The 22,941-nt window shown below is 40.2% G+C and overlaps 1 protein-coding gene across 1 annotated transcript; it reads right to left on the bottom strand.

Moving 5' to 3' along the window:
- On the bottom strand, positions 1-19,492 carry RAB4A (RAB4A, member RAS oncogene family). Its single transcript, XM_084284790.1, has 8 exons — positions 19,387-19,492; positions 11,513-11,593; positions 10,752-10,866; positions 9,783-9,845; positions 7,852-8,006; positions 6,803-6,898; positions 4,292-4,452; positions 1-3,322 (listed from the first exon to the last, which is right to left on the bottom strand). Exons 1-7 carry the CDS (start codon positions 19,415-19,417, stop codon positions 4,337-4,339), a joined length of 657 nt encoding a protein of 218 aa, XP_084140916.1. The 5' UTR covers positions 19,418-19,492; the 3' UTR covers positions 1-3,322; positions 4,292-4,336.
- Between the last annotated feature and the right edge of the window lie 3,449 nt (positions 19,493-22,941).

Genomic DNA, 22,941 nt, shown 5'->3' with positions numbered 1-22,941 from the left:
AAATACAAGCATGAAATGAGATAGTATAGGCCAGCAGCCTCATTAAAAGGCAAGACAGGATTTGATAAGACATTTAAATCTTCTAAAGCTCTGAATGGTTAAAGTTCCATATCCAGTAAATCCTAGGATCCGGGTGCCTAGTATTTTGTATAAAACTAAGCCATCTTGCTTTGGTAAAGTAAGAACTTTACACTAAAAACCATACATAATTTAACATTTATCACTTAGTATTATGTGAGCTAGGTTTGGTTTGCTGTGTGAACTATAATATTAAAGCTTAAAATTGATTCCAGAGCTCTTACGGGCATGATGGTTATTTTTAGAAATAAAAATACTCAGAGGAAAAGAGTAAACAGCAAAGCTTAGAAAGCTACTGCTTCCAACAGTATTCTCCTCAGAAGCTGCCATTTTAGAAAGTATCTTTTTTAAATGTCAGTGAGATACAGCCTAAGGGTGCAACACTTCACAAAACATGTATATTAACCAGATATAATATGTGCTAATATAGTAATGGTCTAAGTATAAGAGAATGGTAAAAACCTGGCAAGCCTGATTATAATGAAGGTATTCTTTCCTTCCTCATGGGAAGGGGACAGCATAAGACAATTTGTTAAAAAATAAAACTGTGCTTACTGCTGCTTAACCACAGACACATTACCAAAATGATCACATGAGCTAGTATAAATGAAGGGCCACTCTTGTATATAAAGGGAAAAGGACAGGAACATATTTTTAAAATAAGAAACACCCTGTAGAGTGCTTTCTTTCAGCAGTGTACTACTACAAAGCAACAGAAGTAACAACACTTCCCCCCATTTCAACTGTTACTGTAATAACAAGTTTTGATCAAGTGCCAACCCCACTTCAACCATTTTAACAGTGCTGGAAGGGAGACCTTTGGCTTCATCTGTGCTGTCATGGCAGGCAGGTGCACAGCTTTTATTTTTGTGTACCAAGAAATCTGATTAGATCATGGGGAACACATTCCTCTATCTCTTTTCCAGTATTTCAGTATTGGTTTGGGGTTTCAGAACTGACAGCTTTAGCCCCAACCTCAAGAACTGTAGCAAAAATGCAACACACTCAGCTGAACAATCTGCCACTTGGACGTGCTGGAGGAGGTAACTGCATTCACCATCTACTTCGGGGAACTTGCTTTTCCAGTAATGGAAGCCAAAATGTCATGACTAAGACAGGTAAGGTTACTTGGAGTTCTTCTTGTAAATGCAGGATTAATATTAACAAGTATATTTTTGAGACAGTTTATCAACAAAAAAATGCCTTGGAATAAATTCTCACCAGTTATATAAAAATCCAAATCTTAAGACATACATAGAGAGCTATAACGTGAAAAGCTTTTGATCTTCCAACCTTTTTAAAATTAAGCCTAGACTTTTCTAGTACATAGCAAACTTAATTATTTTGTACTTTGAATTCAGAGATGAGCCAAGGGTATATAACTTTGCAATGAGCATCTATTTGAACTGAAAGTGTCTGGACTTTTCTTTTACATGCAATTCTAATTCCATGGAAAACAGTATACTGCTCCTCTCCGTAGCACTTTTGGTTTGCTCTCGTGCATTAACCGCCCTCTGAACTAGAGCCTCAGTTTAGTTTTCTGATTTATTTTTTAAATGGGCATTTGACTGATGTCCCTTAAATAGGGAAGATTCACATATAGAAAAATAAAGCATTTTTACCCTTAGAATTTGAACACTGAGCTATTTTGTGTTGATTTGTACTTCCAGGATAACATCCCCTTTCAAGTTAGAAATCACTGGTGATATTTTTACTTCTGCTTCAGTGCAACTGAAATGTCACTCCCCCCCAGCAGTTTGAGTTTGGCTACCCCAAGAAACATGAACTTATTTCCACAGCTCCACAAAAGCCCCATCTCTTACCTGATCAGTTGTCATGACACTGACAAAATGGTATGCACTACTTGCAGTTCTCTCCTCCCTCTTGAACCCTCTGCAAGTCTCTTCTGTCTCCAGCTAAGCAATGACAACAGGATTCCTGATCTCTTGTTTCATACCTCTTCCCCACCATACAAAAACAGCAGAAGGGAAGAATGAATTCTTCTAACATATAAAAATCAGCACCAAGGCTGAAGATTTCATTGATGAGCTTCACAGGAAGAAAGACCTACATCAGTAGTATGCATTTTTTTCTTCTATCATGCAAGTCTTCTGGAAGCAATGTGGATAGCATTATATAGTATCTAAACAAAAGTTAAAATGTAGAACTCCAGAAAGGCAGAATCCAAGTTCCTTAAAGTCTAATGTTACAATTCAAGTTCTTAGTTGTACTTTATAGGTGTTTAAGAACAAGATAATACTACTCTAACTTTCAAATGTTCAGGATAGTCTAGAAAAAAACACTTGGGTTCAGGTTGTACTTTACCAGGTATGCTTCACCAGAAATCATTTTCACCAGTTAATTTCTTAGTCAGAAGTAAGAGGTTAAATAGAACTCTTACTGTGATGGTTTTCCATAAGCCCCTGCACTGGAATTACAAAACACACAGGAGATACACAGCTCCATTCACATATACATACTATAAACATAACACCAGTGCTAAACAAAACATCAGAACCAAAAAAAAATCCAAGATGCATGTCAGTTGACAGCCATTTGAGAGATTTAAAAGCATTTTTCTGAACTTCTAAGTTCTGGTAAAATAACTTCAAAATATATTTAAGAATTATGATAAAATAGGAAATGTGAACTTCAATAAAAATGACTTCTCCAATTTGATGTGCTACAAAATGTTAAGTATGGGTCTAACCCTATGTTGAAAATCACCTGTGTAAACACCTTGTCAGAACGTGTCAAACTAAGAAGGAAGAACAAACAGCCACCTCTTACTGACACTGCCAGTGGTTTTATAATATATGGCATAAATATAAACTGTTGTGCGACAAACATGACAAAGCCTACCTCAGTTATATTTCAGTTTATATGATAAAAAAATAAAATATTAAACTGCTCGTAGTGCAACATTCTATCATCATAGAAGTATACCATGCTTTGTAAATTTACTGTTACATTATTTACAGTATATAGCAATGCTTTCAACTAAAGATGAAAGAACAAAACTAGGCAACAAAATGTTTACATACAGGTACCACCTTAACATTGTCCACTGAATTATCAGCTTCCCTTTACAGGCTTTGTGTCACATGGACGTTCTTCCACCCACAGCACACAGCGCACCTTTCTGTCAGCAGTCATCTGCTCTGTCTGGATGTAGTGGAAAGGCGTGTTTAAAAACTGCATAGCTCTCAAACCTTGTTTCTTCAAACGTCATTTACATGGACAGCTGAAAAATACATAAGAACTCCATCACTTACACTGACCAATGTGAAATCTCAAGAGCTGAAATAAGATCAATAAATAGGCACTGCTGTGCAGCCATACAGAGCTGGACTAAATGAATACCCCTTTTAGCAGTCTTAGTTGAAGGAAGGTATTTTGTAGGAGGAAAATAAAAAAGGGAGGAAAGCAGTTAAAGGATTCTCATGCATTATTTAAAATTCTGGGCTTTAATTGGGAGCGAAGCTCCTGGAATATAGAACAAAATATGAGAACACATAATTGAATGTGGCCTTATTTAACGTTCTGTAAAGCTTCTGCTGGCAGTTTGAGTAATGCTGCCATGCACTGCCCAAATTGATAAAAATGAATACAGTAAGAGTGACGTAGTAACTATGCTTCCAGTAATAGCTTAATTTGATATCACTGCCCTCATGTCAGAGAGCTAAGGCTTAATGAGGCTGGAACAACTTATACACAGCAATTCTTTAATTACCCTCAGTGACTAAGGGAGAAAGTGGGAAAAAAACAGTCAGTGGAAGCTTGAAATCCAGTACTACCTTTCATTTCCAAGTGTCAGTCTTTAAAGTCCATTATTTTTCAGAAAATACTGTCTAATAGTTTTGGGCAAGATACTGCCCCCATGCGTTTTGTGAATTCTCATTCCTAGTAATATTTATTCACAATATCATGGAAATGATTCACTTTTTCTACAGGGCACTAGGTAAGTATCAGAAGAACAATGCATTTCAGATACACAGAATTTTCAAATGTTTTCCGCAGCATTCCTCAGAGTAAAAACCTCAAATACAGCAGTAGGAATACTATTCCTGTGTAAACCTCTACTGTGCATTATTTCATTAGATTCCATGCTGCTGCTTTTACAGGCTGTGAAACTGAAAATGCCAAGCAGTTAGTGTAGCCCATTTATGAAATATAGTAGTTTACCAAACACCACGAGATTTTTCTAACTTACCTTCTGTATCTAAAGCGAGTATTTGGAATTTTGTGCTTTGCTTCTTTAACACCCACATTCTTGAGCACTTTGCGCTTGTGCTCTACGTGGTGATCTCAGCTGTCTCAAGGCAGCGTCTCCATACTGAATACCTGAGCCCATTCTTTCCGGATCTAGTTCTCCTGAGGAGAAACAAAATGGTCACAGAGGATGGATCACTTACAAATAATACATTCCACTTTAAACGACATCAGATACAAACATAAAATGCTGTTCTGCTCTAGTTATGGAGAGATCTATTGCAATTCTGTTTATTTGTAGGCAACTCTAAAACCATACTATTTTCTCCTGTAATTACAACTGCGTGCCCTTAATCATAATGACAAAGCAGTTCGTCTCTGAGCTAGGCTGCAGCAGAAGTGTTTTTGCACTACTTCTAACAAAGGAAATACCTAAAATGTGTTCTGCAAACACTGTTTCATGTTAAAAGACACCTGCTTTCAGAGACTAACAAGCAAGCACTGTTAATACTAAGCCAAACAGAAATGGATCAATCTGACAGTAAGATTCTGCACAGCACTGCTCCCGGAGGAAATGGCCTCAGCCTTCCTGGCTACTGCTAATCCATTTCTGTGGCTGGTTTACTTCACACCCAGTGCCTTCAGAAATGCTCTTCCATTTCTTACTCCATGGTGAACTGGCCAAGATTAGAAACATATAGGTAAAAAAAATAAAAAAATAAAAAAAATCCCTCTAAATAATTCAGGTAACTTATTCAGGCTCATTGCACGTATCTGCTCCCCGTGTGAGTTGGCAGACAACACCACGTTGAGCAGAGCCTGAAGGTAGGGCTACCATTCAGAAAGCACCTTGACCAAACTAGAGGAAGCATTGCAGCAGGAACCTCGTGACATTCAGTGCCTACGTGTGCAGAGTACTGTATCTGTGACAGAACAACCCCAAGCACTGGTACAGGGTGGGGACTGACCAGTTGCTACAGAGCAGCCCTGCCAAAAAAGACCTGGGGGTCCTGATGGACAAGCTGACCATGAGACACAGCATACACGCATGACAAAGGAGGTAAGCAATGCACAGGGCTGTGATAGCAGGAGTGTAGCCAGCAGGATGACAAGTGATTATTTCACTCTGCTTGGCACTTGCAAAGCCACACTGAGAGCTGTATGTCCAGTTCTGCATTCCACAAATGCAAAAGAACAAACTGGAGAGAGTACAGGAGAGAGCCCCGAGACCTCTTCAGGCCACTGAGACCAACTTCAGTTGCAGGCTGAAGCTCAGGCAGAGGCTAAGGAAGCTGTGTTTGTTCAGCCTGAAGAAGAGAAGGCTCAGAGAGAATCTAAATGCAGGACTACAGGATCTTAAAAGGGTCTAAAGGCGGGGGTCAGACTGCACTCAGAAATGCACAATAGAAGGACAAAAGGCAACAGACACAGGAAGCACAAGGAGAACTGTATGTCTCGGGGCATTTCAAAATATGCCTCGATGTGCTCTGGGCAACCTGCTCTCACTTTGAAGCTGACCCTATTTGAAACAGGAGGGTGGACTAGAGATCTCCAGAGGCCCTCTCCAGGCTCATTTTTTTCATGATTCAATGCATGTGTGATGACACAAGGGGAAGGACAAGCAGCTCACAGAAAGCAGGACTCGTTTTTGTCATATTAATGCCTAAATCAGTCATGGAAATCCAGTATCATGACTAGCTAGCCATACTCTGCTTTTCTTTTCTTCATTTTTTTTTAATGAAGGTTGCTATTTGGCATTTATTTAATACAGTAATCAGGAAACTCCTGTGAAAATACTGCATTCTTTTCACATAAATTTGGCATACAAAATGTGTAATTAGAGTCTGAGATACTTTTCAATATAGCTCATTCTTAAAACTTGGGAGACATTGGACAGCTGATGACAGACAGAAATCAGAACAACAGATTAGCTCTAATGACACAACACTTGGGAGTCTGTTTCTGATAGAAACCTGCCCACTTGCATTGAGAAGCTTCTGGTATATTTCTAGATCTGCAAAAGAAAAAATGATTTCAACTGAGAGCTAGGGAGGTCACTTCAGGGAATACAGTTGCTAGGAAACATCCCCGGCATCTTCTGTGTTCATGTTTAAATTCTCCTGACCACATTTCCTGCTATATAAGAGAAGCAGAAATAAAGGGTACGCCTGCCCCCATGTTAGGTTTTTATTCTGCATTGCTAAAACTAATGTCATGCTTCATGCCCGTATGGACATAGCAACCCACAGAATGCATTGCCCATACTCTGAGCTGACAATTAAGGTAAATGCCACGTCAAAACATCCATAATCCACCCCTCTCCTCCTTTCAGGTATACTGATCTGACTTGAATGTTCATTTCTATTAAAACATATGGCTATAAATCAAACGGGTTATTTTACTACAATTAATTCACTTTAGTTGATTATACTTACATGTATACTTTAATATTATTTTTTCTAAAAAATATAATAGTATTAATATAATATTAATAATATTAATCTCTATTTACCTGATTCAATTTTATTGAGTATTTTTCTTGCACACTGTACAAAGGCCTCTTCAACATTTTCCCCTGTTAGTGCACTTGTTTCCAAGAACATCAGCTCTGTATTTGACACCAGAAAAAACAATCTCAAGGCAAGTCTGAAATATCTGATATAGTAATTCAAACATAAAAATTGATAGGAACAATATTTTTTTTCTTAAACAAGAGGAGAGCTATCCTCATACTATGAATAGTATGGTCCTGAAAAAAAATCAATTTTTGAAAACAAAACTAAAAACCAAAAAAAACTTCCTCTGAAGTTTATACAAAGCTAGAAAGTCGGAATCTAAACACAATAGCCTAGGCTGCACATGCAAAATAGCATATGAAGCTGAAGAGCTTCATATAGTTTCCTGTTAATAGAAAACTATATGCAAGAGGACAGCCAGCAACCATAGTAAGATACATGGTAGAAACGACTTCATCATCAATTTGCAAACTGAAAACAGATGTTACTGTTAGCAGGACTGTAGCGCAGAAGCTCGGAATGAGACTGGCTTTAGCTGCCACTGAAATACGTCTTGAAAGACTGAAAATTCTGGATACTACAGACCAGGTAATAGTCCTCTGGATCCATGCCATATATTGAACTGTTTCTCATGAATAAAACGTATTGCTTTCATCTGGAGTCAACACCATCCAACCTTTTCTATAATGTATAATATCTACAAGAAGCTGAAAACCAGGAAATATTACTCTCTATTTTCTCTCCAGCCCACTGGTGGCAAGGTAACACCTGAGGTTGTATTGCACTCCCTACAAACTACATTGCCACACTTCAAGTAGCAGCTACGACTGGAAGAATCACTGGTAATGGGACTTAAATAGTACGTGCAGTTCTTGTTACAGACACTGTCCTTTCCCTCTGCCTCGTGTACTAACAGGATTCTCTCTTCCACAGATACTTGACAAGTTACAGTGGGCCAACAAAGTATTCCCTCTCTGCACAAAAAATAAATTGTTTTAAATGTAAGACATCTTTCATCATTACATGATGATTTTGTACTACTTACCATTTTCTTGTGCAAACCGGGATGCTTCTAAAAAAGTAACTTCACGATCTGCATCAAGATCCTTTTTGTTTCCACACAGTATTATTACAATATTTTGACTTGCCAACATTCTTGCATCTGTCAGCCAATTAGTAAGTGCATTGTAGGTTTCTCGGCTGCGAAGAAAATAACATCTCATATTAGAATACACTTGTTTCTAGTGAACAGATCACTGAGATAAAACTTAGACGGCAAGTCTGTATTTGTGGCAAGCCACAAACTGCTGCTAGTCAGGCAAGTCACCTATGCAGCAATAATCTGTGAAGTGTATCAAGTTCTTTCATGAAACTATTTAAAAGCTTAAACCTTTTAAAACGCAGAAGTTCAATTAATCACAAACACAGCCAATTTCTTTTCAGCAGTATTTTATATATTCAAAGTCAAGAAACATGCTAGCTGTGTACATGTGCTGTTGGATCCTTTAGAGAGCAATACCTCTCAGCTTACTTCTCCTTGCATTTATGAATATTCTGTTCCACTGCCGTACCTCCTTTCATTAGATAGTCATTCTGATTAATAAGTTCTAATTAGACACCAGGTCCTATGAACTATGTTTTGCTAAAACACATACAGATATCCCAGTTGCGGCTCTAAAGCTCTCTGAAAGTAGGACCTCTTGTAAAATACCACTAATATGGTTTAGAGTGACAACCCCGGATGGAAGGGGAACAGATGATGAAACAAAAAAGCAAACAAAAAAAAATCCATAGCTCAGGATGAATTAGACTACTTGTAGCCTCTGCAAGGCTCTGAAAGTTTGCTTGTTACTCACTCAAAAAATCCCACAGGTTGGAGTAAGTCAAAATAAATAATAAAATACTCTGTTAAAATGAAAGGTTAGAATTTTTAGTGCTGATCTAGTTTCAGCCTTCTGTACACGAAATGTAGGGATAACAGAATGAGTTATTGTTTAACATGGAATTCAACCGATTCTTAAGTTTCAGATGGGATTATAATAATTAACTTACACTTACAGAGACTTGCTGACCTGAAGTTTCACATTTGTTTTAAGACCAATTACAGTGCAGGCAGTTATGCACACACCATTAGTCACTGTAGTAGTGGTCAATGCTAAAGCCTTCAAGAAACAGGACTGACAAATGAGTCCAGCTGACCTCAAGCACAAACACTGATTTCAAAGATTGCCCAGAGGAGAACAGTACACTCACAGGACAAAAAGCAACAGACCTAGCCAAGTCATTTTTAACCAACATGAAACTTAGCCGACAAGTATGTCAATGGTGGCCAGAAAAATAAAGTACAGATGAACAGTTTTTTGGGGGGGCTATGGTTAAGGAATGCATAGGTGGAGCTAGCTTCTCCAGAAGATGACCTGTTATACCGGAACACTAACAAGCAATTTCCACAAATAGGGGTGTACTGCCTTGGTTAAAAGTGGCTCAAGTCTGCTCTAAATTTCTGTTGCACCCTGCCAATGCCAGGTTATTTGTTTTGAAGGCTATGAAATTAAGCAACACAGATCAGGCCAGAGGTTTGTTTTAGCTTTGTAAAACCATGAATGTAAAAGATTTCAGGAACAGAACAACGAGATGTGCACAGTGATCCTTCCCTGATTTATTCAGTTTCCAAGAGATGGTGGTTACAGGCTTCCTAAGCCAGTGGCTGCATTTAGTCCACCATGATTACAATAGCTACTGGTGAGCCCATTCCCATCTATTTTTCTAACCCTTACGTTCTGTTTACATTTATGGCATTCATAGTATCTCACATGAGCAAGTTCCAAGACTTGAGTACACACTAAAACTAATATTTTTTTACATTTTTCTTTTCTTCCTGTTCATTCTCTGTTGAGGATTAGATACTTGGGGAATACATAATTATTTGTTAACTATGTCTGATAGCCAATAAACAAAACGCAGTAGTTTTCTTACCTGGTTATGTCATAGACAAGCAAAGCACCTGCAGCACCTCTATAGTAACTTCTTGTTACAGACCTGAAACAGAATTACAGATATCCATTTCTATTTGTACCAGGTCTGGCTGGGATGGAGTTAACTTTCCCTGCAGCAGCCCATACGGTGCTGTGCTCTGCACTTGCGGCTAGAACAGCCCTGGTATCACACCAGTGTTACCTCTCTTGCTGAGCAGTGCTGGCACAGCAGCAGGACTCCCTCCAAACCACCCCAAAGCCAGCGGGCTGGCAGTGGGCAAGAGGTGGGGAGGGGACATCATAAGGGCAGCTGACCCAAACCAAAGGATATTCCATATGGTATGGAGTCACACTCAGCAATAAAAGGTGGAAAAGGGGACACAGAAGGGAAGCTCTTGCTATAAAAATGCCTGTCCTCTCAAACAACCACTACATGCAGTGAGACCCTGTTTCCCAAGATGTGGCCAAACATTGCTCATTGATGGAAAGCAGAGACTGTTTTTCTCTCTCTTTGCTTCCACATGACCTTTGTGTATTTTTTTTCCTCTTTCTTTTCTCTTTAATTAGCCTTATCTCAAACGGTGAGACTTTTTTTCCCCAAAATAGTTTCTCAACCCCCATTCCTTTCCTTTGATGAGTGAAAGAGCAGTGCAGTGGAGTTTAGTTGGCCATTGGTGCAAATCACCACACTGTTACATTTCTGTTGTTTCAGATCTGGGTTAATATAATGCAATCTACACTATGAAACATTTATTTATTTAAATAAAACATGATTTTAAACACAGTAAGCTTCGCAGCAGCAGACTATTTATAACTAGGCTTTTGACAAAGCGTTTTCAATGAATGTAGCCACACAGGGATTCTCAAAGTCCATTTTCCCTCCTTATAAGCAGGGATAAAAAAAAACAACCACCCATCACCAAAAGTAATAATTGAAGAAACAACACAATGAAATGGCTGAAAAGGGCACCTGAATCTCTCTTGTCCTGCTGTGTCCCATATCTGCAACTTCACGTATTTACCACCAACGTTTATGATCTTTGAACCGAATTCCACTCCTATTGTATGATTTGAATCATCTTTGACTAAAAAAAAAACCACCAAACAAACAACAACAACAAAAAAAAAACATACAAAAAACCAGTTGTTATTTAGAGAGTACTTAGGGTAAATGATTAGTTGTCACAAAATCCAAACTCTTCAGTGTTCAAATTATCAACTACTTTTTGAGCAAGCGAAAATCAGTGCCACTCATAAGCCTACTGCCACCATGCAGAAAATAAAGCATTTATTACGATTCTTGAGCATCTTATTGAATTCAAAATTACTAGGATGACCTGCCTTAATCAAATCATTCCTGGTTCCCATTAATGAATGGGAACAGACAACGTCTGTTACATTTTCTTCACCTGTTTTCTAATACCTTGACACAATTTAAAATTAAAGGAAAAGCCAAACACAAACTGCCACTCTTGCCAATGAATAAGATACATTTTTTCTTTTGAGCTTGAAGTTAAGGCACTTGCTCTATGTAGACGGTTGATACCACAGATTCTTAGCAGTATGCAACTGTCCATATCAGACGCGAGATCATAGTTCAAGTTCCTAGAATCATGCACTGTTCCTTGGTAATTACGTATTATCATCCTCGAGGTGTTTCTCAAAATAATTATAATTCAGTTGAGAAAGATAAATCTTTGGAGAACTCTTACTGTGCTCATGTATACTTACACTTCTTTTCAATAAATTGGTGTAGCAAACAGGATTTTCCAGTTCCAGCATTTCCTATGACCAAGAACTTAAACAGGAAATCTGAAGATTAAAACAAACAAACAAAAAAAAGTTAACTTCTGGTAAGAACTCACATTTTTGTTGTAAGATCAAGTACCCAGACCATCTACTCCAGTAGCTCTCATTTCATGGAGAAGAGAGGGCAAGATAACGATAAATCTGAAGAGTAACCCAGTTTATTCAACAGTGATGGTTACAAAATAAGAGCTAAGAATGCTATTAGCTTATGGAGATACAAGAACGACAGAGGAGATGAAAATAGCTGAATTATAAGGCATGTGATTGGCTTGTATACCAGCAACCTGTTTTAAGGGTATATAAGCTATTAGCTAGAGTCAGTACAAATACCCTGTATAACGACATTGACTCCTACGAAAAAGTACAAAAACATCTAGATTTAAAAAAAAAAAAAAAAAAAAAAAAGATTATTTTCCACTTTTAATACTTGTACGATCTGGAACAGCTAGAATGATTTTCCTATGTATTCAAAGGCAAGAAGTATTTTTTATTCTGGCATGGCTGCTTTCATGTCTCCTCTGTATGGTAAATGAAGATACAGTTACTTCTGGCACTTTGCCTACTTATGAACCATTTACATCAGTGTTCATGTAGCAAGGCAAGTATTCAAGATGTCATTTGTATTGTTATCTATTCAGTTGGATACTACCTCTCCAGCTCTACTCTCAGGTTGGCTGAAGACTGAAGAAAGCCTCCTTGTCTTATCACTCTCAAACATTTACACTGATAAACTGTGATTAGGAGGTTTACAATTACTTCCCCAGTACCGAGCCATCAAGACAACTGTTAAATTTCTTGCATGATTCACTATTTATTTTTCCACCAGCACCATTCTTTTTATAGTCCTCTTAGCTTTATTGTGCAGTTTCTTATAAACATAGTAAGACATCCAATAAGCATGCAATGAAGAGAATTAAGCTTGCAATAGCAACAAAAATAAAAACTTAGTGTTAGTTTTGACTATACCAAGCAAGTCAAAGCACCGATACGCGAATCTTTCAGAACCTTGTTTGAATCTTTAGCTTTACAGGTCAAATTTAACATGCACAAAGAAGTCTACCTGCTCATTCTGTTTCAAGCAGGAGTTATTTGTTATGGTGCATCATAAACATCTAGCAATGCCAAAAGCAAAAAGCAAGTGGCTATGAATCCTGGCAAAGCCCACCATTCTTTGTCTTCAGTTGTTTTCCAAATTTTGTTATCTTTAAAATGAGGTATTGTTTTACCAAAGGTTTCTGCTGTTTTTCACTCTACCTCTGCATGATTTTCCTGTTCCAAATGTTGTAACAGGCTTTGGTATGGACTCTGTATTCTGCCTGTCTCAGAAAGAAGAGATTGCTTTTTTTGCTCACAAGTATTGTGACCGTTTACATACTCCAGACATTCTGTTCCAAACTCCTCATTCTTCACGCCCCCACCCAGCTGCTCATGCTTTGTAGATGAAAAAGAAAGTAAGAAAAGGGATTTTAGTTCAGCCTGTGAAAGTGTGTACTGGTTCTTCCAGTAAAGAAGGACCCTTCGTGTCACCTCAGCCGCAAAACACACTCAAACTCAGAATACTTCGTTCTCCAGACTATATCAAATCTTCACTGTTAGTATGAGATGTATTTATATCATTAATGGCCCCAAAGTGTTAGGCTAAGAAAGCCAAATGTCTCTTTTTAAGTACCACACAGCACTAGTTAGCTGCCTTGTGTACCTTCCCATATATTTAGACCACTGTGGGTGTGTGTAATCTCACTGATTTTACCACTTTCAAAGAGTTCCTCAAAATGCACGATGTTCTGAGACACAGTTGCAATGAAAATAATCTGTTTCTTGTCTCCTCAGTTTTTTCCAAATATAAATTTGAAATCCAGTTAAAACTGGTTCTCCTATGTATCTGGCAAATGCTGCTTGTCAGAATTTTCTGTCAAAAGCAACTACAAAAATCACATCTACCTTTCTTTTGTCCATGGACAACTCACACCATGGACAGTAGTTTAACGGCTACTGTCAAGCTGAAAGAGGAAAAGAATGACAGCAAATCTCTGTTCCTACACTAGTTTTTCCTGTCATTTTAAGCCCCTGTTGTTAGACGTGGCTGCCAAAGCCAGATTTTGCGATGCACAAAACCCCGCTGAGTGGCACAATCGAGGAGCTGCTCTGTTCTGCGCAGACAGGCTGCAGGCCAGCGAGGAATTCAGAGCCAACGGCGTCACTGGCAGGGACGGTATGGAAGGGCCTCAGAACAGCACTGGATATTTCCTGAGGTGCTTCAGATTTTGTTCTGAAAGCAGAGTGGTATTGGAGATTTCATATTAAATTCCTCAAATGGATACCACACACTAACAGCAATTTACAGATAGATTCCTAATTCCTACCAAAATCCTATTAGACCAGACAACTTTAAGAGGGATTTTCTCCTACAGAAAAATCATTTGGATAGATGATGATTCAATACCTGCTTGCTTGGTAGAAAAAAAAAAAAAAAAAAAAAAAAAAAGCTTCCATCTGCCAAAGCAGCAAACCTGTTTTCTAAGGTGGAACTTGAAAGTGCAGTTTCATACTGTAATCAAGTGAATTGTAAAGAAGAGAAGTGTTTTAGTCTCCTACAGAGTGGAAAAAGCCAAGCCCTCTATTAAAAATTTTATACCAGAAATTCTTTCACAATACACAGACTCGTACAGTAAGGAAAGTAACGCTTTGCAGTTATGTGCACAGAGGTACTTCTATCACTTGAAATGATTTTATGTCAATTGTTCAAAAGAGCAAAAGGCTCTGTATCAGACTTCACGTTAATAGCTTACCCACAAGCACCGGATAACACGTTTCAGGAAATCTGGAATGCTGTGTACGTGTAATCACCAGCAAGGAAGGACAAGAAAAAGCATTTGCCAATAACAGAAGTCACAAATATCCATATTTAATGAGTTTAGAGCTTTTTAAAGTTCTGAGCCCAAACTATCAATGAATAAGGTAATACCAGGTAAGAAGAGGGAAAATATTTTTTCAGTTTGTTGTTGTGGAACTTCTTTCTTACAGCGTCATTCTGCTTGATAATGGCAACCATATCAATAACATGTTTATAACTTTCTCTGTTTGATTTAGGGCATGAAACATCTTCTCTTTGAACTGTGTGGATGTCTCAGAAAATGCAGCACTGTTCAGAAACAGAAACTGAATGAGAAAGGCTAAAGAAGCTATGTGCCCACACTGTAACTCATACTCAGGAAAACCTTCCATATATTAATTCTTTGCAATTTCACTGAACACAACTCATATCCTAGTGTTTGTACCATTGCTTATTGTTCTAGTTTTTCTTTTTGGCCTCCTCTCCCAGAGGAATTCAGTTATTTCGTTTACAGCTTGCTTTTATTTATTCATTTTTGTGATTGACAAAGAAGCTCTGAGCTCCGACATTCCAGTCGGCTGCCAAGGCTGTCACCCTAGAGAAGCTTTTCTTATGAGCTCTGTTGTTCCTCGTTCATGGAGAAGCTGAAAAGAAACATCATTCCCATGCTAAAAACGCTTGCTATCATGCTGGTTACTAAAACGATCTAGAAAAGTTAAAGCACTCTGCCTGTAAATAATGTCTTCATTATGTAGACAGGATTTTGAAAGAAAACTAACTCTGTGCCAGAAGGAAAAAGGGTTACAAGACATTCACTAAAGAAAGCATGAAGAACGATAGCATAGCCCGGCTGTTTAAGGAACCAAGGCAGTACAAGGAGTCAACTTACTCCCCTCTGTGAGCTACATGCCCCACCTGATCCCGCACTGCACACAGTGCCAGGGAGCAGAGCAGCTGGACGGATCCTGGCTTCCTAGTGCAGGTGAAAAGGACTGAGTAAAACCACGGCTCCACCCCAAAGCAGTGCCAGCAGCCCAACTGCTGTACGCCAGGGGAAGGAGAAGGGAGACAATGGTGGGCTTTGACCCAACCACCATGGCAGATCAAAACCAGACAGCCGATGTGGAAACCACCCCAGGCCATCCAACCTCCTTCTCCATCTGAAGCTTACTCCAGCAGAAGGAATAATTGAGCTGCTTCTGAACCACTGCAGCCTAGTCTTTAAAATGTAATGTGAAATGAATTGTTTTCTATACTCTTCCTAACACAGGAGGGGAAAAAAGACCAACTTACATCTTCAATCACAGTTCAGGCTTCTACCAACTGCCTGAGAAAGACTAGAACATACATTCGTTAATGCTGACACCTTCAATTGTCACATTCACACCAATTAAAAAAGTTTCCTGATAGTTAGACACCTTTGATTTTGCATCAGTCTGCATAAAGGAAGAGTGCTCTGAAGCGCTCCTACTATCATATGCTTTTCTCTCCACGTGAGGGGAAAGAGGAGCTATTCTCCCTGCTTACCCCCTTTCTCCAGCAGTAAGGATTTCCAAGCTAAACAGGTAGAACCGATATACTCGGCTCTGTTCCAGTTGGCACAGAGACTGCTTGGAAGAGGGCAGCTTTGCTTTGTGACCTGAGCAATAAAGAATAGGCTTTGAAATAAACTGAAGACCATGGTGACAAATGCAAAGACCATCTGAGAAGCGTCTGTGGAAGGGAAGGGAGGGAGGACAAGGAGAAAAGCATGAATCAAGTTGCCTAGACCAAGAAGAAACACTTTTGGATGAACAGAAACATCTCTGACAGTGACAGATTGAAAAACTCATGACCAGAATGGCAGCTGTAGATATTCATGGAGAAAACAGAAGGAAGTAGGCACTGAAGAGATTTGAGTGGAATCTAACATCACACATTCTCTCAAAGGTAGTACAACTTTTCCTCTAGCCTTCTACCACTTAAAATCCAAAGGTCCCTTTTATTTACCTGTGAAGGATAAGCCATTTAAAAATCAGTCCATATTTATCATCATGTGAAAACGCTTAAGTTTTGCGCTGGGAAGCAGGAGGAAGCCTGCATGTGTTCATAGTTACTGTCTGTGCAGAGGCCACTGCATCTCAGAAAGCATGAGTTATTCAAAGGAAAATTATGTTTATAAGAGATTTGTTTCCACTGTTACAGCAGATGCACATTTTACAGTGACCCTCCACTCCCAACAGCAGCAGTAAAAAGTTCTTCCTAAATTTAGTCTCAAAATTCACGGAGTTTTCTCTTCACAATTACTTTGGTTTTGTTCCTGGCACCTTGTAAGGGAAAGAAATTGATTGTGTAGGATCATACTACAGCAGTGGAAGGAAATCCCCAACTTGTTCCAATATATACCTCAACCGAGTATCCTGTCAGTCTCCTTTTACCACTCCAAACAGAGCTGAAAGCTGGGGGAGGATGGAACAGCACACACTGAAAGAGCAAAATCTCAAATATAATCTTTATTAATTATTCATTTTATTATACTCTGCTTCCCAGAGCAAACTTTGAGCCATCACATTTCCATGCTAAAACACCACAGAGAGGGGAGACAGCTCTATTTTGGTGATATATTTGCAATAACCCACAGTTGGATGTTTGTCTGATTAAACCTTATTAGACTTAGAAGAACCATAAAGTCTACTTTCTCCCAGTAGAAGAAACATGCAAGCAAAAGATTCGAAAAATCATAAGCAGATAAGCAGTATCTGTCTATTTCACAATCTGTTCCAGAACCTGGCACTCAAGTTCTACAGGTCTCCAGCCTCCAGGGCCCCACAGGTAGTGATATCAAGCGTTGCAGACAATATTAAATTCACTCTCAAATTTAATTCAGTTACAACTTTTCATTCCCCACTGCTACTAACATGACAATTCGCGGGCAACAGGTCCACCGCCACGCAAGGTTTGTTTCTACCACCCCCACACCCTACCGGAGAAGGAACATATGCTTAAAGATCATGTGCATTCATGAAGACAGTCCAAGGAGCCTGAAGTCCAAAGGCTCAGAAAGAGATCAATGAAATAAAATGGTGAAACTGATATGGAGAAGGCTGTATCTTAAAGGCAGCTGGCAACAGTAAGAAAGAAGCAGCATCCTTAATCATAGGACCATGACTTCAACTGCAGATAATTTACAATACTGATATTAAAGCAGAAGTCCTGCAAAGATCTTCCAGAAGCAATGGAATTGATCAAAGCAATTACAGTTTTCAAATCAAAGCTGAGAGTAAAACAACAGAATTGGCTATGTAAAGCAGTTTTATTAGGCAGAAAAAAAAATCTTTGGGAAAAAACAAACTCTGTAAAATTAGAATTTCAAGAGTAATTCTGAGCAACCTCAGAGGCTTGCCAAATGATTCTGATACCCGATATATCCTGGAAAGGAAGAGGGTTAAGCAAATTTCTTCTAAATAACTTTTGGAAAAATACCGTCTGTACTGCTTTCTCAGCAAGCCAAAAGATTTACTTAGATTCTTCTAATTATGAAGTGCTATATATAGCTATTCTGCAGTAAACTATCCCAACTGTTCTGGAGAATTACAAAAAAGAAAGGGGAAATACAACATTTACATGTAGTTAGCACACAGACCACACTCTCTCATGATGCTGAACAGACAATGCACGGTCCCCAAAATAATGGCAACCCAACCAAAGCTGTTAAAACTAAAACTGACCCTTAGTCGAGATGTGGCAACTAGCCTTTAAAAGTTTCTAGACCTTTTAATGTAAGAATGAAGGCAATTTAAACTGTTGTTTTACACAAACCTGATTTACCTTTCCTTTGTTCAGGTCTAGGAAATTGGAAGTGAAATCATTAAGAGGGGAGACAGAGATAAACATTACACTCCACCCCATCAGAAGGGATGAGGGTCATCAAATAAAACTGGCCATCAAGCAGAACTCCTCAGAAAACAAGGAGAGAGCCTTCTGCAGAACAGATGGCCTATGTGGGGAGCTCCCTGCCAAAGGATGCTGTGAATGCAAATTTGCCGGAGTTCAAGGAAAGACTGCGCAAGTTCATTGAAGAAAGAGCCACCGAGGGCTTCTCAACAGAAACCATACTCAGCTCATGGAAATTTCAAGTTGAAAATAGCTGGAGAACATCAGGGAAATGATCACATGTACTTGCCCTGCTCTTAGCCTCTTTTCAAAGCATCAACAGGACACCGCAAAAATAGATACTAGTTACTATCATGGTCTAGTTACTACCTAACTATCTAGTTACTATCATAGCATAGGCACTGGTAAGTTCTACATGTATGTTATGCCATAACTTAGTTTTTACTACTCCATCTGCTCTAAATCTTGGCACTCACATATTCTAGCTCTGAATTTCTGTAGCTGATTTATGTACATACAGAACAAACACTGAAACTCAGAAGAAAAATACACAAAAAAAAAGAAAAAGAAAAAGAAGAAATAACCCACAACAGCTGCAGACCTTCAAGTTTAAGGTCGCATTTTCTAGAACACCAAAACAATCGGAAAGCATCAAGAGTCACAGCGGGCTTACAATTGCTATTTTGCATCACTGGAACAATACAAAAAGTGTTGAAATGTACTTGTTAAGATACAGGGTGAAAACATGGGCTGGCAAAGCAGGCAGGCAGGCTCAAGAGGAGCACTGCTGGCATTCTGTCCTCTCTGCTTGTCCGTCCAGCTGCCTGTTCAGAGACCACCAGAGGAGCTCAGGAGCGATCCCAGTTCGTGCTCACGGGAGTTCAGACCACGAACAACCGGTGCCCCCCTAACGAGCCCTCCTGCTGCCCCCTCACAGCTGGCCGAGCCCCACACGGCTCCCACCGAGCCCACGGGTTCCTGACCGTGCCCCTGCCCCTGCCCCTGCCCTACCCACCGCTAGGCTCGGGCTGCGAGGGCAGGAGGCTGCCCCGGCGGCCCCCAGTCCCCTCGCATCCCCCCCGGCTCCTACCGTAGGTCTCGGACATGGCGGCCTGCGACATGCCGGAGCGCCCCGTCCCCCGCCGGGCCCGGGCAGGGCGCTGCCGCCGGGCCGGGAGGGACGCGGCCGGGCCCCGCCGCCCCGCCCCGCCTCACCCCGCCTCGCCTCGCCTCAGCTCCGCCCGCAACGGCCGCAACGGCCCCGCTGCGCACGCGCCCTCGGCCCCGCGCCATGGCGGGCGGGCGCCGCCTCAGTGACAAGTACCCGAACACCTCAGCCGCCCCACAGCCTGTCCCCTTTTGGGGTGCTTAATCTCACGCCGACCCCAAACCCCTAATGATTGCCGAAGTAAACTGATTTTGTTAATTACTAAAAATGTCATGCTGCGTCAGTATGGGAACAGGGGGGTCTGGACACCTTGCTCTGGACAAACAGGATTTGAGGTTAAAAGACCTTACATCAGTCTTGTCTGATCAAAAACCTTAGACCGGTCTTGTCTGATCAAATTGAGCTTGCCTCTATGGAGGTGATGTTTGGTAAATGTTGTGCTAATGCCATGCTCCTCTGCCTCCAGCCACTCCCAATTAGTTAATGTGCACATGCCCGTAAAATACATGAAAAATTGAAAGCTTTCCATAAAACCTTTTAGTAGTATTGAGGAGAAAGACAGGGGGTGGATGGACAGAAAAAGGAAGATCGGGGAAAAAAAAAAAAAAAAAAAAAGGAAACACAAATAGGATCAGGTGTTTCAGTATTTCTGTTTTGACAAGGAAACGAAAACAAGGTAATATTCAGAAACAATGAAGAAAGCGTGAACTAGGTTGGAAAATACATTGCTGATATCTCCACAATTTGCGAATATAGGCTACTGTATTTCAATTAAAACATTGTTTTTGAGTAACCAAAAAGTAAATAACAAGAACTGACCTCACTGTTGTCCATCTGTAGTATAAGGGTGAAGAAAACCAAAAGCCAAATGTTTAATTTGTCTTCTGGTTTATGGTTTCTGTTGCTTACACCTGCTAGAAAGTTCCTTCTCATGTAAAAGCAGATGTGTCATGTCAAGCTATGTCTGCAGATCAGACATTTTAATACTATCATTTGTTCCTCAAATTAGTTTCACCACAGTTATTGTACCCATATACTTGGTTATGGTCGTAAAGGTGCTGCCTAGAAAGTCATGCTGAGGTTTCTCTAAAAATGCTAATCTCATTTGTTTTACAAGTTTTTACAAACCAGATTCCTACAATATCAGTGTCTGATACCTTAGGAATGGAGAAAGACCACAAGGTCTCCTCAGAGGCTGACTCAGGATGGAGGATTCTGAAAAAGCTCCCTCTTCCAAACAAAAACAACCTGACTTCTGGGATTTTGTGGATTTAGACAGGGCTTTAATGACCTAATATTGAAATTGGCCAGATCCTCCCCTTTTTCTTTTTGCCCTATCCAGGGAAACAAAATTCAGTGTGGATCTGAAGCTGAGCCGCGTTTTGGATTCCCCTTCACTGGAGGCTGAGGGCTGCTGGTTGGGCCTGGAGTGCAGCCAGAGGTGGGACGGACTAGTTGTGAGAGTGATAGGATGTGTCTTGGTTTAGTCTGAAGGTGGCACTACAAGGCCATCTGAGAAAGGCACTGCAGTAATGTGACGCTGCATGTGTGTTTTCTCTATCATTTGGGGCTGCACAGCATGCGGTCCCACCTGAGAGGTTCAGGTAAAATGGGAAACAGGGCTCTCTGCCTCGCTGTCCTGCTCCTTGTGTGCTGGGTATGGAAAACATCCCAGTGCTTGGGGAAGCTGCAGGCTTCAGCTGGACATGAAGCAGCAATGAATTTGGCTCCAGCAACCCAAATGAAGTACAAAGATTGATGCACTGAGAAACCTCTGAGATTTGCGTGACCTCCGTGTAGTCAGTGTTGCTGGCCAGCTGACTTCATCTGAAAGCAACTGACATCATCTGAGTGCTGTCATCTTCAGCTTCCACAGAAGCAGCCCTCAACCTATGAACGTGTTTGTCAGTTAATAATGTAATTGCAGTCAGTCATGGAAATTTATGGGCTGAGTGCTTCTAAAGTCATGGGCCAACCCCTCAGTTGTTAACCAGGAGCAGTGGGAGGTGGTAAAAAACAGGTGACTGTGAAGGTAGGCTGGTGCTGTGATCAAACACCTTTATCTTGGCCCATGGACTGTCCCATTTGGACCTTCCCCAGACCAAATATGATGCCCTCAATCTATACCACTGAACTAGCAGCTGGTGAAGTTGGAGTCCAGCATGCTGTATGCTAGCCACTATCTTTTTCCTTTTATTGGGCTCTTATCACCAGTGGAGCCACATGGAGCAGCCTAGGGAGATTTGGGGTTCATGAACAATCCCCAGAAGTTGGGATAAGCTCAATTTCAGATCAATATATGTGCTATAATGCAGAAGTTCAAATATGCCCTAATGGGGGATTGGGTATCATTTTGTCTGGCAAAAATCTGTAAAACATTTTTAGGTGTTTTGTTTAGAAAAACATACTAATGTACTTTCACTAGCATAAAGGCACATAGAAGCCCTGTATTAAAAAGAGAAATGCATAGTAGAGAGGGGAAAAAAATGAAATCAGGATCTAGATGATGGATTTCAAAAACAGTTAGTGATTTAATTTTGCAAGACTCTTCAAGTATTTAATTTAATTTAATAATTAAAAAAAGTATTCAAGTCTTAAATACTTTAAGAATTCAACAGAGACATGGTAAAATGAAGACAACAGAAGTTTGGGACATTTTATTGAAATGCATTATGTGTTTAAAGCGTCTAGAGCACAGTTCTGTGCGAAACTCAACTATTTTATGGTCAGCCTGAAGGTGTCACTGGTCAACTGCTCTGTTGGTGAAACACGGTGGGGATTCCATACAATGGGATGTAATAGGCCGCATTTGTCCACTTTTAACAAGAGGAACTTGCTGAGGGGCTAGGGTTGTTAGGCATTGGAACAGGCTGCCCAGGGAAGTGGTGGAGTCACCATCCCTGGAAGTCTTTAAAAGACGTTTAGATGTAGAGCTTAGGGATATGGTTTAGTGGGGACTGTTAGTGTTAGGTCAGAGGTTGGACTCGATGATCTTGAGGTCTCTTCCAACCTAGAAATTCTGTGATTCTGTGATTTTTAACATCACGTACTTGAAGCAGAAGGTTTGTGAAGAGATTGCTCAGGAGGACTTGAGGTCACCCAAGTATTCCACCTCTCCAGCCCAAAGGGGTACCGTGTGCTTGGGAGAACTCACTTGAAGTGTAAAGGTTGCTTATTTAGGTCCTGGTTCTCAGGTGGATGTCCTCAAAGATGCAGTACAACAGTCTTGATTCCAGTCTGCAGCCTCAGGTGCTTTGAATGAAGCACCAGGAAGCCATCGAGGCTGATTTTGGACACGGGTGTGATCTGCGTGGTTCACCTGGATGGCTTAGCAAGTCTAGGTCAGTGTGAGCTGCATGCTTGAGGAGGAATTTGCCATGTCCCATGTTACAGATAACCAAGTCATGGGTGCATGATCTCATGCTCGCAGACTCCTTGTCTCCCAGCCAGCTGAGTCAGGGACCTGTCCAAAATGTA

The sequence above is a fragment of the Netta rufina genome (genome assembly GCF_964035555.1).
Source record: "Netta rufina genome assembly, chromosome: 3".
NCBI lineage: Eukaryota > Metazoa > Chordata > Aves > Anseriformes > Anatidae > Netta > Netta rufina.
The sequence above is the reverse complement of the archived record's forward strand: the minus strand, read 5'-3'. Positions and strand labels throughout refer to the sequence as shown.

Excerpts from the sequence above, each read along its gene's own strand:
- RAB4A (XM_084284790.1), bottom strand. The coding sequence starts at position 19,417 with ATGTCGCAGGCCGCCATGTCCGAGACCTACG. Across the intron at positions 11,594-19,386 it reads CGCCATGTCCGAGACCTACG|ATTTCCTGTTTAAGTTCTTG; the intron begins GTAGGAGCCGGG and ends TTTAATCTTCAG. Across the intron at positions 6,899-7,851 it reads CCGGTTTGCACAAGAAAATG|AGCTGATGTTCTTGGAAACA; the intron begins GTAAGTAGTACA and ends TGTCAAATACAG.